This window comes from Aulonocara sp. 'chitande type north' Nkhata Bay, linkage group LG3, assembly GCF_057382095.1.
Source record: "Aulonocara sp. 'chitande type north' Nkhata Bay isolate Kocher_YH1m ecotype deep benthic linkage group LG3, A_spYH_male_GT1.1, whole genome shotgun sequence".
NCBI lineage: Eukaryota > Metazoa > Chordata > Actinopteri > Cichliformes > Cichlidae > Aulonocara > Aulonocara sp. 'chitande type north' Nkhata Bay.
This window is the reverse complement of record NC_141346.1, coordinates 5,520,074-5,545,345: the sequence shown is the minus strand read 5'-3', so window position 1 is coordinate 5,545,345 and position 25,272 is coordinate 5,520,074. Positions and strand designations below refer to the sequence as shown.

The following is a 25,272-nucleotide window of genomic DNA, read 5'->3' as shown; positions in this document are numbered from 1 at the left end:
TGTTCTCGGTTGTATCTCACGTTTAGTTTAGTTCAGGTTCCATGTGTCACTCTGTCTGTCTCTCAGTGTCAGGTCTGCGTCTTGGTGTGGTGTTCTCACTTCCTGTTTTATTGTGAAGGTCTGGGTCTCATGTGAGTGTGTTCAGTTTTACCTAGGGATGGGTATCGAAAACCGGTTCTTGTTGAGAACCGGTTCCCACTGTTTCAATTCCTTGGAATTGTTTGCCATTTTTGCAAACGATTCCCTTATCGATTCCAGTCGCCCCGAATGACGTCACCACGTTGCGGAGCGTCATTTACCTGGCAGGAAACATGGCGGCTCAAACGCTAAAAAGATTGGTTATACTTTACAAGAACGGATGACAACAGGGCAACTTGCAATACTTGCAAAGTAGATACTTCATTTAAGGGAGGAAACACTACGAATATGCAAAAGCATTTGCTCACAAAACACGCGATGACCTTAAATGAATGTCGTGTTTTTAATTCCGCTCCGGACTCGTGAATCTCAACCCAGCAGCAGCGGTAACGTTTGCACGTCCTCTCCCGTTAATGCGGCAGGTAAATAATCAACTAACAGTGCATATTATGTTAGCGCGATCTGCCTTATCTGCCATTACTGCGCGTTTAGATGGCCATGATGAGAGAGACAGAGTCTGGCTGGCGCTCGCTGGCAGTTCTCGCTGCAGTCTACCGGTAGCGTCTCCTTTCAGGCCAGGATAGACTAATGTTACCGAGCAGTGACTAAGTTTGTGGTAAAAGGCTTGCACCCATTTGCCACAGCAGATGCCCCCGATTTTCGGTAAGTGAATGTGTTTAATTGTAGGCAAGGACATTACTGGATATTCTTGTGTAATTGCTACAGAATAATTTATGTTATACTTTGTTATTGCTACAGAAGAATATTTATTTTATTATTTTACATTTACAATTTTTTTCCCCGGGGTCCCCGTGACACCCCATTGAAGAGCCATAGGCTGGATCTCTTAAGATCTCACTGCTGGGTTTGTAAGGCCATGTTACTCCTAAATTTCTATCTTGTTCAAAGAGAAGATATAAAACAAAGTTCTAAGCTAATCGACCTTAGTGTTCTCCTTTTTTAAAAAGAATCGATAAGAGAATCGATAAAGAATTGAATCGTTAAACAGAATCGAAAATGGAATCGGAATCGTGAAAATCTTATCAATACCCATCCCTAGTTTTACCTCTGTCTCGTCTTGTTGATCATTCCCAGCTGTGTCCACCACCTGTGTGTAATTCCCCTGTGTTTCTCTGGGTGTATTTAAGTCATGTCCTCCGTTATTGTAGTTGCTGGTCCGTCTGTGTATTCCACCCTGCCTCATCTGCGTTTCTACCATGTCTCACCCGTGTGTTCTCCCTGCTGTCCGCCGTTAGTCTCTTCTGGTCGTTCTCGTTAAGGTTTGTGCTCTGTAGTTTAGTTGATCCCAGTATAGTTTAGTTCTAGCTCCATTTGCCGTTTGTATTTACTTTCATGTTCAATAAACCACCTTTACACCTTCACAACTGCCTGCATTTGGATCCTCCTTCATTTCCTCCACACGGCTCACCTCACTCGCCGTGACAGTACGGACCAGCCAGATATGGATCCAGCGACATTCACCCCACCCACGGAGCTTCGGGACCTCATCACGGACTCCGCTTCAAAAATAATCAACCTGTGGCTAGAGCATGAGGGAGAAGCATTTCTCCACGTTCTGGAAGCCAGACTGCAACAGCTGCTCACGGATTATCCCTGGCTATTGGACTCACTACACCCACTCGTGCAAGACTTCATCCTTCACGAACTTCACCTACACCCACCAGCCGCTACCGCTTCCCAACCCAGCCGGACGCCGGAGGTTTTGCCCGGCTCGCCGGAGGTTTTGCCCGACCCGCCGGAGGTTTTGCCCGGCCCGCCGGAGGTTTTGCCCGGGAGGAAGCGACGATCGCGCCGTCGGCGCGTCGCCCCACAGCCGGAGATTAGGACTTCGGAACTGCCGGCTGTGGTGAGTGGAAAAGACGCTCCGTCTGTTTCACCAGTTCATATGACTGTTTATACCGGGGCTGTGTTCGTTGAGTCAGCTGCTCAGCTGGTAGCTCGGTTAGCTGCCCAGCAGTCGCTAACTCAGTCAGCCGCTCAATCATCACCTCCATTACAGTCACAGTCAGACCCAGTAGACACCATGTTACAGTCCATAGCCCAGTCAATAGCTCAGTTGGCAAGAGATTCATCAGCCTTATTATCAGTTCAGCCAGCCACTCCACCACCTGTTACTACTTCGCTACCTGTAGCTCAGTTGCCACCAGTCCAGCAGCCTGTCCACTCATTTACCCAGCCTTTATCCTCACAGCCTCATTACAAGCAGGGAACACACTCCACACAAACTTTTGCTGGTTCATTTAAGCTGGCCATCTCAGAGACAGTTGCTCCCTCTAGGGCCTCCCCAGAGGCTGGGTGTCAGTCACCAGCCAACTCTGGACCCCTAGAGGTCAAGACGCCAGCACCAGCAGCCTCACCGGAGAACTCACCAGAACAGTCTCGGCTCTCAGCACCCCCTGAGAGTTCAAGTGAGTTCACCCGTCCGCCTCAGTCCTCTGCTGAGTGTATTGGGGAACACTTTCAGCCCTCTGAGGACTGTATCCCACTGTTGCTGCCTGAGTCTAGCCACTGTGCTGCTCAGTCCCAGCCAGTGTCCACACTGGCAGAGGTCTCCGTACCTGCTGCTTCAGAGACTGGTTCCACTGGAGGGCCTGAGGAGCCCGTCCAGTCTCAAGTCATGTTAGCTGGGGGTTCAGGTGAACCCAGCCAGCGTCCTGCCTTGTCGGCTGGAGGGCCTGAGGAGCCCGTCCAGTCTCACGTCATGTTAGCTGGGGGTTCAGGTGAACCCAGCCAGCCTCAAGTGTCGTCTGCTGGGGGTTTAGGAGAACCCAGCCAGCCTCAAGTGTCGTCTGCTGGGGGTTTAGGAGAACCCAGCCAGCCTCAAGTGTCGTCTGCTGGGGGGCCCGAGGAGCCCGTCCAGCCGCAAGCCACGTCCGCTAGAGGGCCCGAGGAGCCCGTCCAGCCGCAAGCCACGTCCGCTGGAGGGCCCGAGGAGCCCGTCCAGCCTCAAGCCACGTCCGCTGGAGGGCCCGAGGAGCCCGTCCAGCCTCAAGCCACGTCCGCTGGAGGGCCCGAGGAGCCCGTCCAGCCGCAAGCCACGTCCGCTGGAGGGCCCGAGGAGCCCGTCCAGCCTCAAGCCACGTCCGCTGGAGGGCCCGAGGAGCCCACCCAACACCACGCCTCGTTAGCTGAGGGTCCTGGGGGACCCAGCCAGCACATCCTCACAGTGGTTCAGCCGTCACCTGTTGAATCGTCCCCCGCGACTTTTACATCATCACCTGCAGCATTCACGCCACCGCCTGCTGCATTCACGCCACCGCCTACAGCATTCACATCATCGCCATTCGCAGCACCGCCTGCAGCGTCGCTGCCGTCAGGTTCCGCAGCCGTCCCGCTGCCGTCAGGTTCCGCAGCCGTCCCGCTGCCGTCATCCACGCCTGGTCCGGCCTCAGCTCCGCCCACGCCGCCGTCTGGTCCAGCCTCCGCTTCAGCCTCAGCTTCGTCTGGTCCAGCCTCCGCTTCAGCCTCAGCTTCGTCTGGTCCAGCCTCCGCTTCAGTCTCGTCTGGTCCAGCCTCCGCTTCAGTCTCATCTAGTCCAGCCTCCGCTTCAGCCTCGGCTTCGTCTGGTCCAGCCTCCGCGCCTTCATCCACGCCTGGTCCAGCCTCCGTGCCTTCATCCACGCCTGGTCCAGCCTCCGTGCCTTCATCCACGCCTGGTCCAGCCTCGGCTCCGCCTTCGTCTGGTCCCGCCTCATATGGTCCTGCGGTTGCCACACCGCCGTCGGAGCCAGCTCGACCCGTTCCGCCTCGCCTCTGCGGCCGTTTTCCGGGCCTCTAAGATGGCATCATGGCCTTCGGGGACGGCCTCCGGAAAAAGTTCGTCGCCGCCGCTGGCACCGCGGCCGTCCTCCGGACCTGTTCAGTGGCCACCACTACCTTCCAAGAGGTCAGCCTCCAGAACTGTTTGCCCATCGCCGCCGTTGCCGTGTGCACGGTCGGTCCCCGGAACTGTTTGCCCGTCGCCGCCGTTGCTGTGCGCATGGTCGGCCCCCTGACTGTGTTATGGACTGGTGTACAGTCGTGTTTTGGTTCTGGACTCTCGTGCTCCTGGTTTTTTGTGTTTCAGGCCCTCCTTCCTGGGCCCCCTCCGCCCGCCTTGGCTTGGTGCTTGTGCTGGAACAGAAGGCAGTTTGGTCTGTCTGAGCTCAGATGAAGGAAATACTGAAAAGCCCTGTTTTTGAATTCTCACTGAGAGCTCAGAATAAGTTTTCTGCCTTCAAACTACACTTTATTTAACTGTGATCAATAATTATTGATTTATTTATTGATTTATAAATCCACCTTGTTAAAAAAGCCAAAAACAGATTCTGAGTGATTCATTTAAATACAAAATGAAACATTCGGGCTGACTGAAGATACATTTGAGCTCTGCTGGTGCTGGTGGATGTTTGAGTGCAGAGTTCATTTCACGTGTAAGTTACTGGTTGGGGAGTCTGGTGGAAGGTAATCCATTCGCCTTCTTTCTTTCTTTCAGACCAGTTTTATAAGATGTTCCTTAAAGGTGTGATATGTAGAGAGCTCCTTTATTGTCATTGGTGAACTAGTCCAGTGTTATTGGGGTCTAACAACCCAAGGTTGGATCATGTGCAATGGTGGAGATGAGAAAACAGTCACTTAGAGATGAGTCAAATAAAAACCTGCATTTTGAGCTCCAGTAGATTTTTCTTCTTTATCAGCTGATCGGCAGATTAAACTGAATACAACAAGGCATAAGCTGATGCTTCACAAGTTACCCGACCAATTTTCAACCACTAGACTCTATAAAGCTAGCGCTGAAGGTCAAATTCAGTGAGAGAATTTACTCAGCATCATTACATCAAATATAAATATCTGCTGCCCTTCATGTAGCATCACACTGACCATGAACACCACAGCTGCTCTGTACCAGTCCAACATAGCTGATCACTGTAAACTTTACCAAATCACAGCAATTAAACCAACTATCTGATTAAAACTCTCAGTAATCACAATAATTTGAAATAGTTTCACACATTTAGGAGTTTCTGATTTATAACTAACAACATCTATCCATTCTCTTCAGCTTATCCAATTAGCATCGCAGAGTAGCTAGAGCCTATTTAAAGGCAGGGCACATCCTGAACTGTCAAAACAATATAACAAAATATTGTTTTTGGTTTTTTGCAGAATTTGATAAAAACCTAATGTAGGAATGTTTAGCTTATTTTAGAGTTTAGGAATGTGTTAGATAGGACATAGAATTGTGAGACACTGACACTGCCCTGGATATAAATAAAGGCCTGACTGTGTCATGAACTTAGGAGTAGATTGTTTGAGACCCTCCCCCAGTTGAACTGTAAAAGTAAGACAAAGAGGAGTTAATGCTGAGTGGAAATTCCCCAGAGGATACCTGGGTGGGGGTCTCAACATTTGTAACTGGATAACTGTGGTCTGGAAGGGAGATGGACTTTTATGACCGGCAGGGAGTCACGTGCACTCACACATACACACAGGTACGCGCATACACTCAGTCACTCACGTGCACTCACATAGGCATACGGATACGCGCACACATGTGCTCGTGCATACACACAGACACAGAGTTTGCAGCACACCATGGGGGTTTGATGATGGGGTCGCTTCTATAAAGCTGGCTGTAACTAACAAAGGGGTGAAGATTTTGCAGATGGACATCGGCCTCGTCTTCCCTTCTAGAAGTGCATGCTTAAATGAAGATGAATAAAGATGAATAAAGGTTTTGTGAAATAACTACTGAGTTCCGGTGCCGTCTCTGGAAGCTTCGAGGAATAAAAGAACCGGGGTGAAACTGATTTCACAACACTAATAAAATATTTGAGCAATTTCTTCCTGGTAACAGCTGATGCTGTGGTCACGTGACCCTGCACTCTGATTTTTACAGCAGCTCTCAGTCAGACTGTGTCAGAGCTTGCCAGGAGAACTCAGGAACATGGCTTCAATGTTTTTATGCTTCACGCTTCTCTTCATCAACATCTGCACAGCAGGTAAGATCAATACACTAATCAAACACATGATCAGTCACAGTTACAGAGTGTTCGCTGATTAAAGGAAAGTGAAGGATGAGATGTGATTTTTATTGTGGTTGATGCACAGCAGCATTTTTGTTTGTAACCATCACCTGTGATGATCCCCGTTTGCCTCTCAGGGCTGAAGTTCACTGTTTCAGCTATCATTAAGCTTTACAGCATCACAGCTGGATTAATGAATTCATCCATCAGTCTACTTATTAAACTGCTGAATAAAACAAATAATTTCAGAAAGACCATTTTGCTGCTTCATTTTACTTTGCTCGTATTAAATCAATTATAAAAGTAACGGTTAGACTCAGTCATGCATGCCATGTATTTAACATTTAAGCCTTTATTTATCTCACTGAGATTAAAATCTCATTTGTAAGAGAGGCCTGGAATCATGGTGGCAAAAGTAAAAACATATACAACACATAACAACAATTTAAAACACATACAATATTCTATACAAACAGGTGAAACTTTAACAATAGCACATCATTAAGAGTGACAATTGAAACCAGTCACACTGACTAAAAGAGTTATTCTCTTGTTCCTTTAAAACTGACTTAAACTCCTGCAGGGTAACCATTTCTCACAATTTCAGCTCCTTCTGCAGATTATTCCAGGAAACAAGGGCATCCTACAATTAGGAAAAAGACATTTTTCCCTAATTCTACTCTTATTTTCAGGACAATTAATTGTATGATTTTCAAGAACAAAGGCTGTATTGGTTGTGGTTCTTACCCATATACACATGCACAGATAAGAGGGAACCAGCCCAAGGAGAGATTTATAGATAAAAAAAAACAACCAATGTGAAAGTCTGCAGATATACAGAAGTGGACATTTATCAGCAGCATACAGAGAAAAGTGATGTAGTCAAGTTCCACAACCATTAATAAAATGTCAAACACAATTGTAAACAGTCTCCAACCTCTTCAAGTACTAAGCAGGTGCATTTGTAAAAGCAGAATCCAATAAAGGGAAAAAAGTTACAGAAATCAAGTTTTTCCTCACTTATAGAAAGAACGAAAAAAGAATGCCCAAAAAAGAAACAAGCCCTTGAACGTGAGTTTTAAATGACAAATTCTGATCTATAATGATACTTAGATACTTATTAGATGTAACCATTTTAATTTCAGTCCCTTGAATGGTTTTAATCTTATGAAACATAGCTAACAGTCTTTGCACTTTGAAAACAACATGAGCTTGTATTTGTCTGCATTTAACTCAAACTTCCATCCATCCATCCATCTTCATCCGCTTTATCCGAGGCCGGGTCGCGGGGGCAGCAGCCTAAGCAAAGAGGCCCAGGCCTCCCTCTCCCCAGCCACCTCCTCCAGCTTGTCCGGGGGAATACCAAGGCGTTCCCAGGCCAGCCGAGAGATATAATCTCTCCAGCGTGTCCTGGGTCTGCCCCGGGGCACCATAAAAAATGCTGGGTTAAAAATGACCAAATCTGTAACCCCACACTGGGTCAAATGTGGAGCTTCATTTCCTCAGCCTCATTTCAAATAATAACTTCAAAAAGATAATATTAAGCATTTTTAAGTAGAAATAACTTTCTTCATCCCAAGCTAGCTGGTGTTATCTGTTAAAATACCTTTAATGAGTAGGTAAAGTTCTAAAATAAACCAATAAATTGCATTATCAAAAATAACCCTATGATTTTCAAACTGTTATAATTCACTTTTTACTTACCATATTTTATATCATAGTAGTGGAGAAGTGGTCCAGTGATATGTGATCAAGTCACAGGCAGTTTGTGAAGACTTCTGAGGCTTATCTTCAACCCCAACAATTGGGTAAAATGTTGACCCAATATTTTATCAAAGCTGCCGAACCTATGACCCAACAGAATTAGTCAAGCTGTGGAGGGAATTGAAGAACCCAGCACATCACCAACCTAACTCCTGAGTCATGACTTTTGAACCAAGATTTGGTCACAATAACCCAACTTATGAACCTACGGCTTTTACCCAGAAGTGGAGTTATGAAAATAACCCAGCATTTTTTAGGGTGTATGGAGAGAAAAATGGAAGTGAACAACATCAAAGGCAGCTTAAGGAAATTAAAGAGTTTCTATTAATGAAGTATCTAAACAATAGATAATTGTGTTATCTGCACAAAGATGGAATATAGCATTTGTTAAATTTTCAAAAAGGTTATTTTTGTAGAGAGAAAAAACAAGCAATGGTCCTAATATGGAACACTGAGTGCATGTAGTTTATACAATGAGAGGGGAAGTAAAAATAAAGACAAGGCACTAGAACAAATGACTCATGAAATAAAGTGAGAAGTGGTTAACATCTCTTCTTCTTAACTGTACTTACACAAACAGTGAGACTGCACAGTTCTCTGTTTTTTAACTGTACATCTGATTTTTAACTGTACATCCTACACGAATGAAGGTAAATGTCAGTTTATATGCAGAAGATCTGTGTCCTTATTCTACATATTCCTATTCAGGGTCTCACTACAAACACTATTTAATATCCAGTCACACAGAGACTTTTCTGCAACATTGCATTTACACATTAGACCATCACGCGTTACTAACTAACCAAAATACATTGTTTTGAAATGTTGCTGCAACACACAGGTATGTATTAAAGACATAAACACGTGGATGTGTTGTCCTTTATTCAGACAAACTGAGGTCGTCATATTTGGACCTCACAAAAACTTCTGAAACATGGTGTCTAACGAAATACTGGACAGGGTTTTTCTCCAGTAACACTTCGAGGACTCTTGACATTTTTATATATCCTTCAATGCACACATTAATATTTATGTAACCCATACTGGTTTCTCCAAATTTTAAATGCTTCTCCTTGCATACATATTTGAATAATCAGGCCCACTATTGAGAATATTATTAGCACTTTCCTTTTTGCTAAAGTAAAAATTCGGGCTGGACCCTAGTGACCCTGAATCCTCCCTTAGTTACTGTATACTGCAATAGAACTTAGGCTACTGGGGGATTCCCATTTCTTTCACTTGTGCATTAAACTATCTCCTGTAGTTTGTGTTTTGTCTCATCTGTCTTGGTTCTCCTTTTTTGTTCTTCTTTACCATAACCAGCCATGGCAGTGCTTCTTCCTGATCCTGGTTCTGTTGGTTGTTTCTCTCTCTTCCACTGTTTCCAACTTTGCACATCTTAAGATTGCTGGGGTTACCTCTCTAATATTATAGGATCTTGGTGTTTTTGTGAATCATTTTTATGTATATGAAATTGAATTGATACCATGTTGGTAAGGTTAATGATCTAACTAAGGTGAAGATATGATGATGATATCATTTCAACAACCTGCTCTTAAAGGTTTCCCAGACTACTACAGGAGAGTGATTCTCTAATCTTTGTTTTTCAGATGGATATGAGTGTTACTCTTCAACTCGCTGCCTGTTTAACTCCACTGAGCTGCAGGACATCGAGTTCATCAGATCTTACTATTACAACAAGATAGAGCATGTCAGGTTCAGCAGCGATGTAGGGAGGTTTGTTGGATACACTGAGTTTGGTATAAAGGAGGCAGAATACTGGAACAAAGATCAGGCAATACTCGCTCAAATGAGAGCTCAGAAGGAGACGTACTGCCAACACAACATTGACCTCTGGTACGCAAATGTTCTTTCTAAATCAGGTGAGTCTGTATTTCTGTGACATCATCAGATTGTCATATAAACCTCATCACATGATGCCATCATTGACAACACAACTCCTGACTGAACTCTCTGTACATAGTTTAAAGTTAACACTGCTGAAGGTTTAATCAAAGTCAAAGTCAAAGTCAACTTTATTTGTCGATTCTGCCACATGTACAGGACATACGGAGAATAGAAATTGCGTTACTCTTCACTCCCTAGATAAATAGCAAATGGACATTTAAATATATTTAAATATAGAAGTGATTAAAAAATGCAAGTAAAATAATTAAAAAGTAAAAATTTAAATAAATACAATTTACATATAACAAGAAAGCTATATAATATACAATATAATGGGTAAGTGACATTGGGTGTAAACCAGGCAGAGTAGTGCAAATAGGCAAATAGTGCAAATGGAGATTTGGTAATGTACGGTAAGAGAAAGTGTAACAACAAAGTCTTATGAGGTAATGGCAGTCCAATGCTCCACAAAGTGACTGGTAACTGGTGCAGGCCAGTGAGTGAGTCAGAGAGTGTGTGTGTTTGTGTGTGTGTGACAGAGTTCAGTGAGACCGTGGAGGAGAGAGGGGAGAGGGGGCAGAATCGGGAGGGAGTTAAGCTTCCTGACAGCCTGATGGATGAAGCTGTCCTTCAGCCTGCTGGTCCTGGCCTGGAGACTCCGCAGTCTCCTCCCCGACGGCAGCAGCTTGAAGAAGCTTTGCATTGGGTGTGTGGGATCAGCCGCTATGCAAAGGGCTTTTTTAGTGAGACGGGTGCTGTAAATGTCCTGGAGGGAGGGGAGAGAGACACCAATGATCCTCTCTGCAGCTCTCACTATGCGTTGGAGGGTTCTATGACAGGACGCATTGCAGGCTCCAAACCACACAGTGATGCAGCTCGACAGGATGCTCTCGATGGTGCCTCTGTAGAAAGTGTACATGATGGGGGCTGGTGCTCCTGCTCTTCTTAGTTTGCGGAGAAAGAAGAGACGCTGCTGTGATTTCTTGGCCAGTGCTGTGGTGTTGTACGTCCAGGAGAGATCCTCTGTGATGTGCACACCCAAGAACTTGGTGCTGCTCACTCTCTCCACAGACGCTCCGTCAATGGTCAGAGGAGCATGTTGGGTGTGCATTCTCCTGAAGTCCACAACAATCTCCTTCGTCTTCTCCACGTTCAGAGAGAGATTGTTGTCAGCACACCACGTGGCCAGGCGTCTCACCTCACTTCTGTAGTCGGTCTCATCCCTGTTGCTAATGAGACCCACCACCGTTGTGTCGTCCGCAAACTTGATGAAGAGGTTGGAGCTGTATGATGGGGTGCAGTCATGGGTCAGCAGAGTGAAGAGGAGGGGGCTCAGCACACATCCCTGCGGGGCCCCCGTGTTTAAAATGATGGTGCTGGATGTATTACTGCCAACCCGTACTGCTTGAGGTCTTCCGGTGAGGAAATCCAACAGCCAGTTGCACAGTGAGGTGTTGAGCCCCAGCTGGACCAGTTTTTGAATGAGCTGTTGGGGGATTATGGTGTTGAATGCTGAACTGAAATCTATGAACAGCATTCGAACATATGAGTCATTTTTGTCCAGGTGTGTGAGTGCCGAGTGGAGTGCAGTGGAGATGGCATCATCGGTTGAGCGGTTGGGCCGATAGGCAAACTGGAAGGGATCCAGGGAGGGGGGCAGGACAGTCTTGATGTGTTGCATGACTAGTCGTTCAAAGCACTTCATCAGGATGGGAGTAAGTGCAACAGGACGGTAGTCATTAAAGCAGGAGGGAGATGACTTTTTTGGAACCGGAATGATTGTGGTGGCTTTAAAACATGTGGGGACGACAGCCTGGATGAGTGATATGTTGAAGATGTCTGTGAAGACATCAGTGAGTTCCACTGCACAGTCTCTCAGTGCACGACCAGGAATGTTGTCAGGACCCGGAGCTTTACGTGCATTGATCCTGCTGAGGGATCTCCTCACGCTGTCCGGTGACAGAGTCATCACCTGGTCACCAGGAGGGGGTGGGGTCTTCTGTGCAGTGGTGCTGTTTTGGACTTCAAAGCGAGCAAAGAAAGTGTTCAGCTCGTTCAGCAGGGGGATAGTGCTATCACAGGTCTGTGGTGGGGGCTTGTAATCTGTGATGGTCTGAATGCCCCGCCACAGGCTCCGTGAGTCTCTGCTGTCTTTGAAGTGATGAGATATTTTCCTGGAGTACTGTCTCTTAGCCTCTCTGATGCCACGGGAAAGGTTGGCCCTAGCTGTCCTCAGGCTTGCCTCGTCTCCAACTCTGAAGGCAACATTCCGAGCTTTCAGCAGCCTGTAGACCTCTCCTGTCATCCATGGTTTTTGATTGGCCCGGACAGTTATGGTTTTCGTGACTGTTACATCCTCAATACACTTGTTGATGTAGGCAGTAACAGTCTCTGCGTACTCCTGGAGGTCAGTGGTGTTGTTATAGGTGGCAGCCTGCTTAAACATGTTCCAGTCTGTAGTATTGAAGCAGTCCTGTAGAGCCTCTGAAGACCCCTCTGGCCACACTTGTATCCGCTTACGAACCGGTTTGGTCACTTTAACGAGCGGTCTGTAAGCAGGCATTAGCATGACAGTGATATGGTCTGAGGCGCCGAGGTGGGGGAGGGGAAAAGCTTTGTAAGCTCCTCTCTGGGTGGTGTAAACAAAGTCCAGTGTGTTATTTCCCCTTGTTGGAAAGTCTATGTGTTGTTGTATTTTTGGAAACACGCACTTTAAGTCTGCATGATTGAAATCCCCAGCCAGGATGAGAAAAGCATCAGGATGGGCTGTCTGCTGCTCACTGATGTGCTGGTACAGTTCATTCAGTGCCTCATTCCTGTTGTTGACATTGGAGGAGGGAGGGATGTACACAGCGCACAGGAGTATGGCTGTATATTCCCTCGGTAGATAGAATGGCCGGCACTTAATAACCATTAACTCCAGCACTGGTGAGCAGTGTTTGCAGACCGCAACAGCATCGCGACACCAGGCATCATTGATGTAAACACAAAGTCCTCCCCCGCGGGTCTTACCTCCCGCGACGATGACTCTGTCAGCACGGTAGCATGTTAGCTGGTCGAGCTGAATGGCGCGGTCCGGGACACTGTCGCTGAGCCATGTTTCCGTGAACACAAAAGCACAGCAGTCCTTTACATTCCTTTGAGATGAACGTAGCAGTCGGATGTCGTCCAGTTTATTTTCTAGCGAGCGTACGTTGGCCAGAACGATAGAGGGGATGGCGGGTTTGTGTGGGCTAGCCGCTAGCCTAGCTCGGATGCCACCGCGCTTACCCCTCTTCTGCTTCCTCTCACACCGCTTGAGGCGCATCCATTGTGGGCGAAGTGCGGGAGTGGGGGTCGGTGATTGAGTAGGCCTTCGGAGCAGACCCAGATCTTTCAGCTTCTCGGTGTCCACAGAGTTTAACTTAAAAAGTTTGTTTCTGCCGATGTCGAGAAGAAGTGTTCGGGCATATCCTCGCTTGCACACAGATAGACGCGACAAAGACTTACAAAAACACTGCAACTTACAGGACGAAAAACACGAAAAAGTAGTTTGTTCGGGAGAGAGAGAAGCCGCTGCGTGTGCACGCGCCGCCATGTTGGATCATCATTTTAATCTGATACATTCAGTTAAAAGTACATAATCTCTGTAGTTCTGTAGCCATTTCAGGCTTGTTATATTTATAAAGTCACTTCAGCTTTATTGTGTTGCAGTTTTAACTTTGAATGAAATAAAAACATTCCTCCTCCTCCTGATGTTCCAGTGAAACCATCAGTCAGACTTCACTCCACGATGGCTCCTGGTTGTCACCATCCTGCCATGTTGGTCTGCAGCGTCTATGACTTCTACCCCAAACAGATCAAAGTGAGCTGGTTGAGAAATGGACAGGAAACAACCTCTGATATCACTTCCACTGAAGAGTTTGCAAATGGTGATTGGCTCTACCAGGTCCACTCCCACTTGGAGTACATGCCCAGGTGAGTCCAGGTCAAACCTGGGACCAGGACTCTTTGTTTGCCTGGACAGTCTGACCACGTGTGCCCTCTCCTGGATAACTCCACTGTCAGCACCAAACTCCTTCAATGGTGATGTTTGAAGGGTCTGATCCTTCAGCTCAGGCTGTTAACTCTGATCTTTGTCCAAGTTTTCTTCTGTGGCTCCAGCTCACTGACTTTAGTTTGAATAACCACAACATCCCATATTCGCAGCTCAGCCTGTGAAAGCTGTTCCCTCTTCTTCTGCTAAAACTGAACCCATCCGAGGTTCCAGTTTCTGCAGAGCTGAGTGTTTCAGCAGGAACTGTCTGAAAATTGAGATCGAAAACAGGAAGTCCCCAAGATTGTGTTTAATATTGTTGAAAGTTTAAAACAGGATGATTGCTGATTCAGTTATGTGAACATTTCCATAACTTCTTTTTTCCACACCTTTATGAGTAGGGATGGGTATCGTTTAGGTTTTATCCGATACCGGTGCCAAACCGGTACTTTTGAAACGGTGCCGGTGCTTAAACGGTGCTCGAACCGGTGCTTAAAGAATGGAGAACACAAAATTGGTCCAAAAACCTCTCATGTTTAGCTGTTTTTTTTTTGTAAAAAGATAACAATGTTAGCCTTTTCTGCAGCTAGAGGGCACATATGGTATCACTCTTGGCTGGAAGCAGTGCTTAAACAATGGAAAAAACACAAACATCGTCCAAAAACCTCTCATGTTTAACTGTTTTCCACTTTTTCTTTTGTCATTTTAGCCTTTTTGGCCAGGGTGAAGGGAGCATCTGCCATCAAACAAGAAGACAGCCGCATGTAGCTATGATGATGTTTGCTAGTTCACCTTACATGCATTAATGTAATAACGTGGTTAGCCTACTCAACGTAAATTACACACGGCCAACATTAAGCTACTCGCGCAGAGAAGAACGGCTGCTGCTGCATCATCATCCGTCATCATTTCTGCTACACTGGCAGGGCTAGGGGCCAGGACTCTCCTCTTCGGGTTTTTGGGGGATGTTGCTAACTCCGGGACCGATAACAGGCAACCCACCCGCAGTAGATGTGCTCGGTGTGAGGTCTCACAGCAAGCTATCAAATACGGCGCATTTTTCGGCTTTTAAAAAAACGCTATGCGTCGCCAGGTGTTTCATCAGATTTGAGGTGTTACCTCCTTTGCACAGTATCAGCTTAAAGCACTTGTTGCAGGCTGCTGAGTTTGCATATTTTGCTGTGTACAGCCAGACTTTTGACCGCTTTGCCTTGGGCATTGTTGAAATCTCCCAATTCTTTTAATCTTTGGGCTGAAGGAAGGACAATACTTGGTGTATAAATGCTCAGTCAACAATCATTTATTTCCATACAATTCAACACTTATGAGCATTAGAACCATCATGATGGGGAGACCTGCCTGCAGAGGGTCACAGCAAGTCTCAAAATGGTGACGGGTTGCTCAGCTTTTTATAGCCTCTAGTGGCCCCCACCTAGTCGCAAAAGCCTAAACATTACATTCTTTCTCTCTAAGTTATGACCTTGGCTCCCTGTCTTTCTGCTCTTCTAAAAAGGTGGGGGTCTGTCTCTTCTATTATCTGCACAAGGTCCTCTGCACACAACATTCTCTTCATGATTCAGCAGTATGACATGTCAAGAAACAGTGTAACACATTCAACAGTGTCGAGTAATACAGGTCAATCCAATAGATCTAATGATTTTCACACTCTTTCAAGTCAGAAGTATAATGCAAACTAAAACTACATACTGATCACACACTCTATATTATGGGTATAATATGATCTACAGCAGTATCGTACTTCAACTACTTTGATTACATATATAAGGTAACATATGATAACAGAATAATATCACAGCATTTTTAATCTGTAGCTCTGCTCTAAAAGAACGTGCGTACCTGGACCCGCCTACTATTCTCAGAAACGTAAAATGATTGGCTAGAATTCAAAGTGTATGACATCTCAGGAAAAAAAAGCACCGAAATGTGCGCTGCTTTTCGGTCTGGTTGCTACCGTTTATGTCAGAACCAGTGCCATCATGGCACCGGATACCGGTACCCATCCCTATTTGTGAGTCATGTCCATGATATAAAATGTGTTACAGGTGATCAGGTAACCATCAGCTGATCACACAAATCAGATAAATCAGATAAATATCAGTGATGTTGGTTTGTGTTTGTGTTGAAGGTCTGGAGAGAAGATCTCCTGTATGGTGGAGCACGCCAGCCTGGATGAACCACTGATTATTAACTGGGGTAAATACCTGTCTGTATCGACACACCTGTACACTGCCTGTGTGTCCGTTCACCTGTGTGACTCTCACCTGTGTGTCTTCAGTCCCGCCGATGCCTGAAACAGAGAGACTGATCATAGTTGGAGCCATAGGACTGATCCTGGGTCTGATCTTGTTTGTGGCTGGAGTCATCTACAGGAGGAAGAGTGGAGGTCAGACCAGCACTCACTGAAACACCAGTTTAAACCAGACTAAAACCAGTTTATCCCAGGCGAAAACCAGGTTAGATCAGACTAAAATTAATTAACACCAGACTATAGTTGCAACAAAGAAAAGAGAAGCTAATGGAGCTCCTGAAGGGCTTCAGTTAGTCCAAAGTAAGGATAACTTGGACTGATTGGATCAGTTGGATTGCTGGGTTTAAGTTTTAGGCAAAAAAACATTAGAACTGTGACGTGTCAGTTCAGCCTGAGCCATCACCTTTGACCTTTGACCCTCGTTCTCTGTGTTGCAGATACATCTTTGGCTCACAGGTTCGGTGAGAAACAGGCAGAGGACTGGAACAAAGATCCTGCAGCTCTGAGCTTGTGGAGACCTCAGAAGGAGATGTTCTTCAAACCCGACTCTGAGCTCTGCTTCACAAATGTTCTGCCTAAGTCAGGTGACTCACTGTTTGCTGCTGATGGTTTCATCTTTATGTAAAACTAGTGTCGTCTGCAGTTCTGCTCCTTTCACAGTAAAACCGGGTGTCTCACACACAGTCCACTGGAAAAAAATATTCATAATTCAACTTCATCAGTGAGACATTAAAACTGTGTGAGGGTACCAGGTGTTTCTAGATCTGAGTGAGATTTGGTCTCATGGAGAACAACGTGTTCGGGTGTACATGTGGAGGTTTTATAAAAGCACTTTTAGAGAAGACGTCTCAGCTTCTTCTTCATGTGTTCAGCTGCCAACAGCTGGCAGTTTATTATGTGTCAAAGTTTCCCTTCTGTGTTCAGACTGTTTTTATTTTTTATGTTCCAGTGATGCCATTGGCCAGGCTTCACTCCATGACGCCCCCTGGTGGTCGTCATCCTGCCTTGGCGCTCTGCAGAGTCTACGACTTCTTCCCCAATCAGTCCAAAACCAGGTGTTGCTCCAGGCTGCTTTGATTTATCCTCATGATTCATTTGAATAGATCATAAAAGATTTCTAGTCTTTGTGCCGGCACATCTGCTGCTACACACCAGCAGACTGTGGGGACCAGTTTGGAGCTGTTGGTTAAAGCAATACAGGTCCTGTTCTCATGATGAGCCGTCTCCTTGTTTTCTCTCTCTGTGCCCCAGGACTGATGCTGGTTCCCAGTAGTGGATCCTGATTGTAGACCTGGAGCTGGTTCTGCTTCTGTCTGATAGCTGGAAGCAAAAGCAGCAGCAGCTGGCAGCTCTGTGTTTGATCCAGGCTGTTTGAGTCAGGCTGAAACTGGACTGTGGTGGATCTACTGGAGCCTCAGTGGTGGAGTCATCATGTAGTGTGCAGAGTGTTCTCAGAGTCTTTACAGCTGTCTGACAGGAGGAACTGCTCAGGTGAGCTTCCTCCAGGATGGACCTGGTCTGTGCAGGCCGGAGGACAGCGAGGTGTGTGCTGGGAAACTGAGTGTCTGATTGCTTTGTTTGGATGTAAGGCTGGAGGGGGCGGAGCTCTGTGGGTGTTTGTGTGTGTGACTTTCCAGTGTCATCACACACACACACACACACACACACACACACACACACACACACACACAGATGGATGCAAAGATGAAACCACACTCTGAGCTGTCAGCTGTTTGTTGTATTTTCACTTCCTGATCCTTTCCTCAATAAAGCAGATTCCACAGTCATGTGATCGCTGTCTTCTTTCAAACACTGTAAAAGACGTGGGAAAGTAGTTTTCACTCTTCGTTGTGTGTCTGTGTTTAGTTAAGCTGCTCAAAAAGAGGCACAATGTGTATCCTCTTGACGGTGTTGCTCCTGGATCATCAAACTGATGCCGGTCCAAGTGACCAACCACATTGTGGTGATATTACAGTTTTGCAGCGTGTAAACACCATCACACAACACATCAAACTCTAACCCCAAAACCGTACTACAGCTCTGTAACCATAATAACGATCACATCCTAACCCCCAACCCTGACTATAAATCCCCCTTTTCCTGAGTGGACATCAGCAAGTTTTTTTCTTAATTGTAAATTAACTATTTTTTTAGTCATGATTAGTTACTTGCAATGCTGAACATAGACCAGCTTTAAGTAATTATGATGATCCAAAAAAAACCCAGTGTGGTACTTATGCTACATAGTCTTTGTGAAAGGTTAAAAATGTAGTTTTAAGACATAAATATGGATTAAAATAATAGTTAAAAAGTCAAGAGATATAAAAATGGTGCATAAGTTCTGGGGATTACAGTTCAGTTCATGTTTTAACGCAAGTTAAAAAAATGGACACCACAGTAATATTTTTTGTTCAGATTCAGTTTTTATCTAATTACTCTTGAAGTTTTATCAAACTGGATTCCCTAAAGATGCCACAATGCTCTCAGGAAGAAGCCTTATAGGGAAGCCTGCAGAATAAATCCTGTAGTTGACGCTTTAAACAAAGTATGATCCGTGCCTCTTTATTTTATTACCCAGGTGGAGTAATTGTCCTCAAAATGACTCCTATGTAAAACAGTAACAATGATAAGATTGTTGTAAACATGTTAAAGTAAAGCATAACTTTGGAAACTGATTAGAAGTAATCAAAGTTGGTAGCTACCCTTGTTGGTAGCAGGTAAAGTGAGCTTCAAGTACAGTAGCTTTGCTAATGATGCACAAATGGTATTTGGTTTTTTTTTTCTTTTTTTTTTTTTTTCTTTTTTAAATGACATCAGAAACAGCAGCATGCGACATCACGTGATGGCGGAGCTTCAGTTCATCCTTTGTCATCTTTTTTTTTTTTTTTTTTTTTTTTAATAGGACAGGGGGAATGAATGAAAGAGGGGGAGAGAAAGAAAGAAAACCAAAGGGGAGAAGAGACAGTGAGAAGGGGGGGGGGGAAGAGAGAAAAAAAAAAACAAACAACAAAAAAAACTCCTGGGTCACCTGTATGGAGAAAACAAACAAAAAAACAAACAGAGGAGACAGCAAACAACAAAGAGCAACATAATAATAGAAAAAAAAAGCACCATCACAATAAACTAGCTAGTCATAGATATCAATAGTTACTAAATAATAGACGATATTGTTCAGCACGCAAGATAGACAGCGCACAGTGTGCTTTGAGGCAGCAGCCAAGAAAGCTTTAGTCCGCGTCTGTGAATACCCATGTGTACACCTGTGTGCATACCTGTGTGGATCAGCATGCTTGCATTCCAAAGGTTTCTCCATGTAATGATCTGCTAGGGAGTGTGGGGAGCCACAGCCCTGTCCTTTATGGTATCAAGCGGGTATGGAGGAGATCAAAACTCCAGACATCCAGAGGCCCCCAGAACACAAGAGACCAAGGAAGACCCACAGAGGGGCAGCCGCGCCACTGTCCCAGTAAGAGCTAAGGAGAGTCCCAGATGAGGGCTCATTCAGCAGCCGCGGAGCAGAAGCCAGGGGGAGTTGCAGTGATGCGCCCGTGGGCTCCGCCGGCAGCCAGCTGTGCCTGAGTGACCGAGCCCCAGGCTGAGAGGCCGGGGGCACCTCACCTCCGAAATGGCCCGAGCGAGCCCCAATAAGCGGCCGCCAAGGAGTGAGCCGGTGTGTACCCGGACGCCCACCCCCAGATACAAAGAACCACCAACGCACCGACACCTGAGGGAGTCCGCCACCGGCAGGAGAAGTGGTGGTGGGTGGAGATAGGCCTCCAAACCTTGGAAGGCCCGAGATGTCCCCAGAGAGGTGGCGTCTGATACCCAACCTGACATATAAATACAAACATACAGGCACACACAGACACAAACATCCATTCCCACCCTCATGCTCTCATATGCACTTCACACTCAACCGACGTGGAGACAAATATAAAGAGACACTGTATACGCGATCACACTCCCCAAGCGTACTCTACAAACCGGGTCTAGGTACCCCTGCCCCTGGAGGGGGGAACTGCACCCAGACCCAGGTGGTGTTACCCTTTTCCCTGCGGTGGTATTTGTAACAGTGAGGTTAATCAGGCTCATATATCTTTTCAATTTATGTTTTTTATGTGTGTTTTGAGGTGAGACGCAATTAAAATTACCAATGTACACATTGTTTAATATATTTATTTACTTTATATGAACAGTTATTTACAAGTTACTTGATATGAGTTCGAGTTTATTGTATTCAGTGATAAAAGTGATATGTTTAAAGTAACCTGAGCAAATACTGGTTTACCATAATCAGTGTGAGCAAATGTTCAGATTAGAGTGATTACTTTAGTTCTCATGTAATCTAATAAGAACTACTTTTGTCTTATTAACAAACAATAATAAATATTCAAAACAGAATGAACTGTTCATTTGTTTCTATTTTTAATATTGCAGTTTTTAAAATTTAACTCCATACAACATTTGTCAAAAACAAACAAACAACTAAAACATTTTCTTGTTTATGTTTAAGTTTAACTTTTTAAAGAAAACATTTTCTTAAATGCAAAAATATATAAATAATCTCAAGTCAAAGGCCAAAGTCAAGTAAAAATACAGTGGGGCAAAAAAGTATTTAGTCAGCCACCGATTGTGCAAGTTCCCCCACTTAAAATGATGACAGAGGTCAGTAATTTGCACCAGAGGTACACTTCAACTGTGAGAGACAGAATGTGAAAAAAAATCCATGAATTCACATGGTAGGATTTGTAAAGAATTTATTCGTAAATCAGGGTGGAAAATAAGTATTTGGTCACCTTAAACATGGAAAATCTCTGGCTCTCACAGACCTGTAACGTCTTCTGTAAGACGCTTTTCTGTCCCCCACTCGTTACCTGTATGAATGGCACCTGTTTGAACTCATCATCTGTATAAATGACACCTGTCCACAGCCTCAAACAGTCAGACTCCAAACTCCGCCATGGCCAAGACCAAAGAGCTTTCAAAGGACACCAGGAAAAGTATTGTAGACCTGCACCACACTGGGAAGAGTGAATCTACAATAGGCAAGCAGCTTGGTGTGAAAAAATCAACTGTGGGAGCAATCATCAGAAAATGGAAGACATACAAGACCACTGATAATCTCCCTCGATCTGGGGCTCCACGCAAGATCTCATCTCGTGGGGTCAAAATGATCATGAGAACGGTGAGCAAAGATCCCAGAACCACACGGGGGGACCTGGTGAATGACCTGCAGAGAGCTGGGACCAAAGTAACAAAGGTCACCATCAGTAACACACTACAACGGCAGGGAATCAAATCCCGCAGTGCCAGACGTGTTCCGCTGCTGAAGCCAGTGCATGTCCAGGCCCGTCTGAAGTTTGCCAGAGAGCACATGGATGATACAGCAGAGGATTGGGAGAATGTCATGTGGTCAGATGAAACCAAAGTAGAACTTTTTGGTATAAACTCAACTCGTCGTGTTTGGAGGACGAAGAATACTGAGTTGCATCCCAAGAACACCATACCTACTGTGAAGCATGGGGGTGGAAACATCATGCTATGGGGCTGTTTTTCTGCCAAGGGGACAGGACGACTGATCCGTGTTAAGGACAGAATGAATGGGGCCATGTATCGTGAGATTTTGAGCCAAAACCTCCTTCCATCAGTGAGAACTTTGAAGATGAAACGAGGCTGGGTCTTCCAACATGACAATGATCCAAAACACACCGCCCGGGCAACAAAGGAGTGGCTCCGTAAGAAGCATTTGAAAGTCCTGGAGTGGCCTAGCCAGTCTCCAGACCTCAACCCCATAGAAAATCTGTGGCGGGAGTTGAAAGTCCGTGTTGCTCGGCGACAGCCCCAAAACATCACTGCTCTCGAGAAGATCTGCATGGAGGAATGGGCCAAAGTGCCAGCTACTGTGTGTGCAAACCTGGTAAAGACCTATAGTAAACGTTTGACCTCTGTTATTGCCAACAAAGGTTATGTTACAAAGTATTGAGTTGTATTTTTGTTATTGACCAAATACTTATTTTCCACCCTGATTTACCAATAAATTCTTTACAAATCCTACCATGTGAATTCATGGATTTTTTTTTTCACATTCTGTCTCTCACAGTTGAAGTGTACCTCTGGTGCAAATTACTGACCTCTGTCATCATTTTAGGTGGGGGAACTTGCACAATCGGTGGCTGACTAAATACTTTTTTGCCCCACTATAAACACAATCACCCCAACAAACAAGGAAATACTTTTTAGAAATTAGAATAAAACTTCCTGTTCCTGCTGGCTGGACAGTCCACAGTGAGGTGCTTTGTGTCTTTTTTCCATGAACAAGTCATAAGCCATACATACACTGTGTCTTTGTGTCAGAGGGAAATTTGTATCTTAATATTGAAATGCTGAGTACAAAGAGAGAGTGTGTTAGTACAGATGGTTATTTACTGCACAGCTGTCTGCATGAACACCAGAGAAGAACCAGATGTAAGTTTCAAACCTGCAGGCTCATTTCATGTTTGTGTACAGAGGTGCTGTGTGGACCACATTTGAACTGTTGCTTTTTTCTTCTTGGACAATTTTAAACAGATGATCATTTATTAAGAACAATCATATATTTCTTACAGCAGTGTGTGACAAACTAGATATCTGTGTTTAATATAAAGTGCTGCGTGTCCATCAAACACTGAAGAGCTGCTGGATTCATTGTTTCCTCCAAATGACAGAAAAGTCATTTTCATGTGACAGAGCGACGATGCAGTGGAGTCTGTTTCTGCTTCTGCTGATGGGTGAGTGATCATTTTACCAGGGCTCCTGATTGTTTCCACCTGAAATCCTTTAGTTTGATCAGGACTCATTAAACAAATGAACTCTTACTGAGACAATCAAGGATTGACCTGTAAACTGGACAGTTTGATGGGAACATGAGTTTCCTGCTTGTATCAGCAGATATTCAACAGTATTTCTTCTGTTTCAGGTCAGTGTGTCTTCATCACATGTCACCTGTATGAGTACCACTTTATTAAAGAAGAGATGAGCTGGGATGAAGCACGGGCATACTGCAGAGAGAAGTACACAGACCTGGCCAAAGTGTTTGACCTGACAGACATGAGAAGACTTCAAGACTCTGCACAGAATCAAACAGAAGCCTGGATTGGACTGTACAGCGAGCCAGGAGACAACAGGAGGTGGCACTGGTCTCTGCCGGGGGAGGAATACACTGAAAATAAGACCTGTTGGGGAGATAAAGAGCCAAATGACAAAGCATACCCTGAGAACTGTGTGAAGACAGTAGACAAGTGGGCAGATGTTCAATGTACTCGCACATTGCAGTTCATCTGCTATGACGGTGAGAATATGTGGACAGTAATATGATAATACAATATTTAATAATGTTATAATCTAGTTTATAATCTGAGTTATATCACATGTTCCTGAAAGAGGCAGTTTTAAGAATGAGACAAATTAGCTGATAAAGATGTTCAGAGACAGCTGGAGGTGGTCAGATGGGAGTAACTTCTCTTTAAGATACTGGGACATGGACTCATTTAATGATGGACTAAACAACAGGACATGTGCTACGACTCTGTTAGAGAGATCAGGAAGATGGAGCTCTGCTGGATGTGACCAAAGAAAGCCTTTCTTCTGCTATGATGGTGAGTTTACACAGATTTATCTCAGCTGTTTGTCCAACAGATGAACTGCTGGAGTCTCTGAGAGGATTTAGGTCAGTGTGTTTCTTCAGCCACTTATTTCTGCAGGTGAAGATGTTTAGCTGATGGTTGGAACAGAGATTTCTCTGTAGAGCGACTGATTCATCTGAAGAATCACCGAAATGTTTTTTCTTTGTTCTTTGTCTAAAACTGGACCTACCATACCGTATCATAGTCCTGGGTCTTTGTCCGGGTTTTGTGTTTATTATGGTTTTATGACTTGTTCTTTTGGATTTCGGGGATTTGCATATTCTAGCTTTGTATAAGTTCTTTAAATTGCTTTTGAGATTCCAGTATTTACATTTTTAGTACTATATTTCTTGTTTTTCATGTTTGTTCCCACCATTTCCAGTCGGTCCAATAACCTACCCAATGATTCTTTCAGTCCCTTTCTGTTCTCTTTGTGTTCTGTCTCTGTGGCTGTTTACGCTTTTAGTCCCATCCCTGTGTTTTCTGCCTGTGCTGACTTCAGTTTTGCTTCCTTTATCCACGGGGCCTGCCATCTTGCTTTGTATATCTGTTTTACCTTGGATCTTTCAAGTTTCCTAGTTTTTCCTTTGTTTGTTTAGTATTTTGTTTGACATATTTTGTTCCAACAAATAAAGCTGTTTCTTTCGAAGCTGCCACAGAGTGCACAATGGCATTCAGCTTTAACTCATTTTCATGTTTTCTGTGATTTTATGGCAGATAAGCTGATTCTGATCAGGGAAAACCAAACCTGGGAGGAAGCCTTGAATTACTGCAGACAGAAACACAATGACCTGGTTACAATCAGCAACCCTGAGGAGCAGCGATGGGTCCAGGAAAGAGCCAAAAACGCCTCGACTCCTTTCGTGTGGCTGGGACTGCAGTACAGCTGTGCTGCACGTTTGTGGCTTTGGGTCACTGATTATGTAGTGTGCTATGAGAGGTGGGCTTCAGGGGGAAGGACTGAAGCCTGTGGCATGTCTGCAGCCATGACCACAGGAGGGCAGCACGAGTGGGTCAGTCAGAGGAGAAATGAGACATTTAATTTTATTTGTATAAAACACTAAAGTTTAAACCTAAAGTCACTTCTTAGCTGCACATGTAGATTTTCTGGGGTGAACTCTGTGTTTCTGCTCAGTGTTTACAGTCTCTGGGTTTGAAAATGACCAACAGATTTTTACCTGCAGCTTAGACATTTGCAGAGAGCAGTCTGTGTTTCATGTCCTCTCCTTTACCAGAGTCAGGAGCATCTTGGTTTCTTCCTTCATTGTTGCTGGATTGGTTCATTATTAAACTGTAGCAGGATGTTTGTTGTATTTAGTTCAGATAAGGTGAAGGTTTTAATGTTTCTGCTTCATGTGCTGTAAATCTTTGTATCACACCATTGTATCCTCAGCTTGAATTACAAAGCCTGTCACTAAAAGCAGGTAAAACCATGTTTGTGTCATGACTCCATATGAGCTCTATAATCTGATCATGTGTTCATGAAGACAA

At 44.8% G+C, this 25,272-nt stretch overlaps 2 protein-coding genes across 2 annotated transcripts; both read left to right on the top strand.

Moving 5' to 3' along the window:
• The first annotated feature begins 6,072 nt into the window (after positions 1–6,072).
• LOC147333636 (H-2 class II histocompatibility antigen, E-S beta chain-like) lies at positions 6,073–17,905 on the top strand. Its single transcript, XM_086268283.1, has 8 exons — positions 6,073–6,140; positions 9,539–9,811; positions 13,580–13,793; positions 15,998–16,065; positions 16,148–16,255; positions 16,558–16,704; positions 17,070–17,175; positions 17,372–17,905. Exons 1-8 carry the CDS (start codon positions 6,086–6,088, stop codon positions 17,391–17,393), a joined length of 993 nt encoding a protein of 330 aa, XP_086124409.1. The 5' UTR covers positions 6,073–6,085; the 3' UTR covers positions 17,394–17,905.
• Positions 17,906–22,853: 4,948 nt separating this feature from the next.
• LOC147333635 (putative C-type lectin domain family 20 member A) lies at positions 22,854–25,272 on the top strand. Its single transcript, XM_086285817.1, has 4 exons — positions 22,854–22,887; positions 23,076–23,258; positions 23,578–23,754; positions 24,499–25,272. The coding sequence occupies exons 1-4, from the start codon at positions 22,854–22,856 to the stop codon at positions 24,843–24,845; spliced, it is 741 nt and encodes a 246-aa protein (XP_086141943.1). The 3' UTR covers positions 24,846–25,272.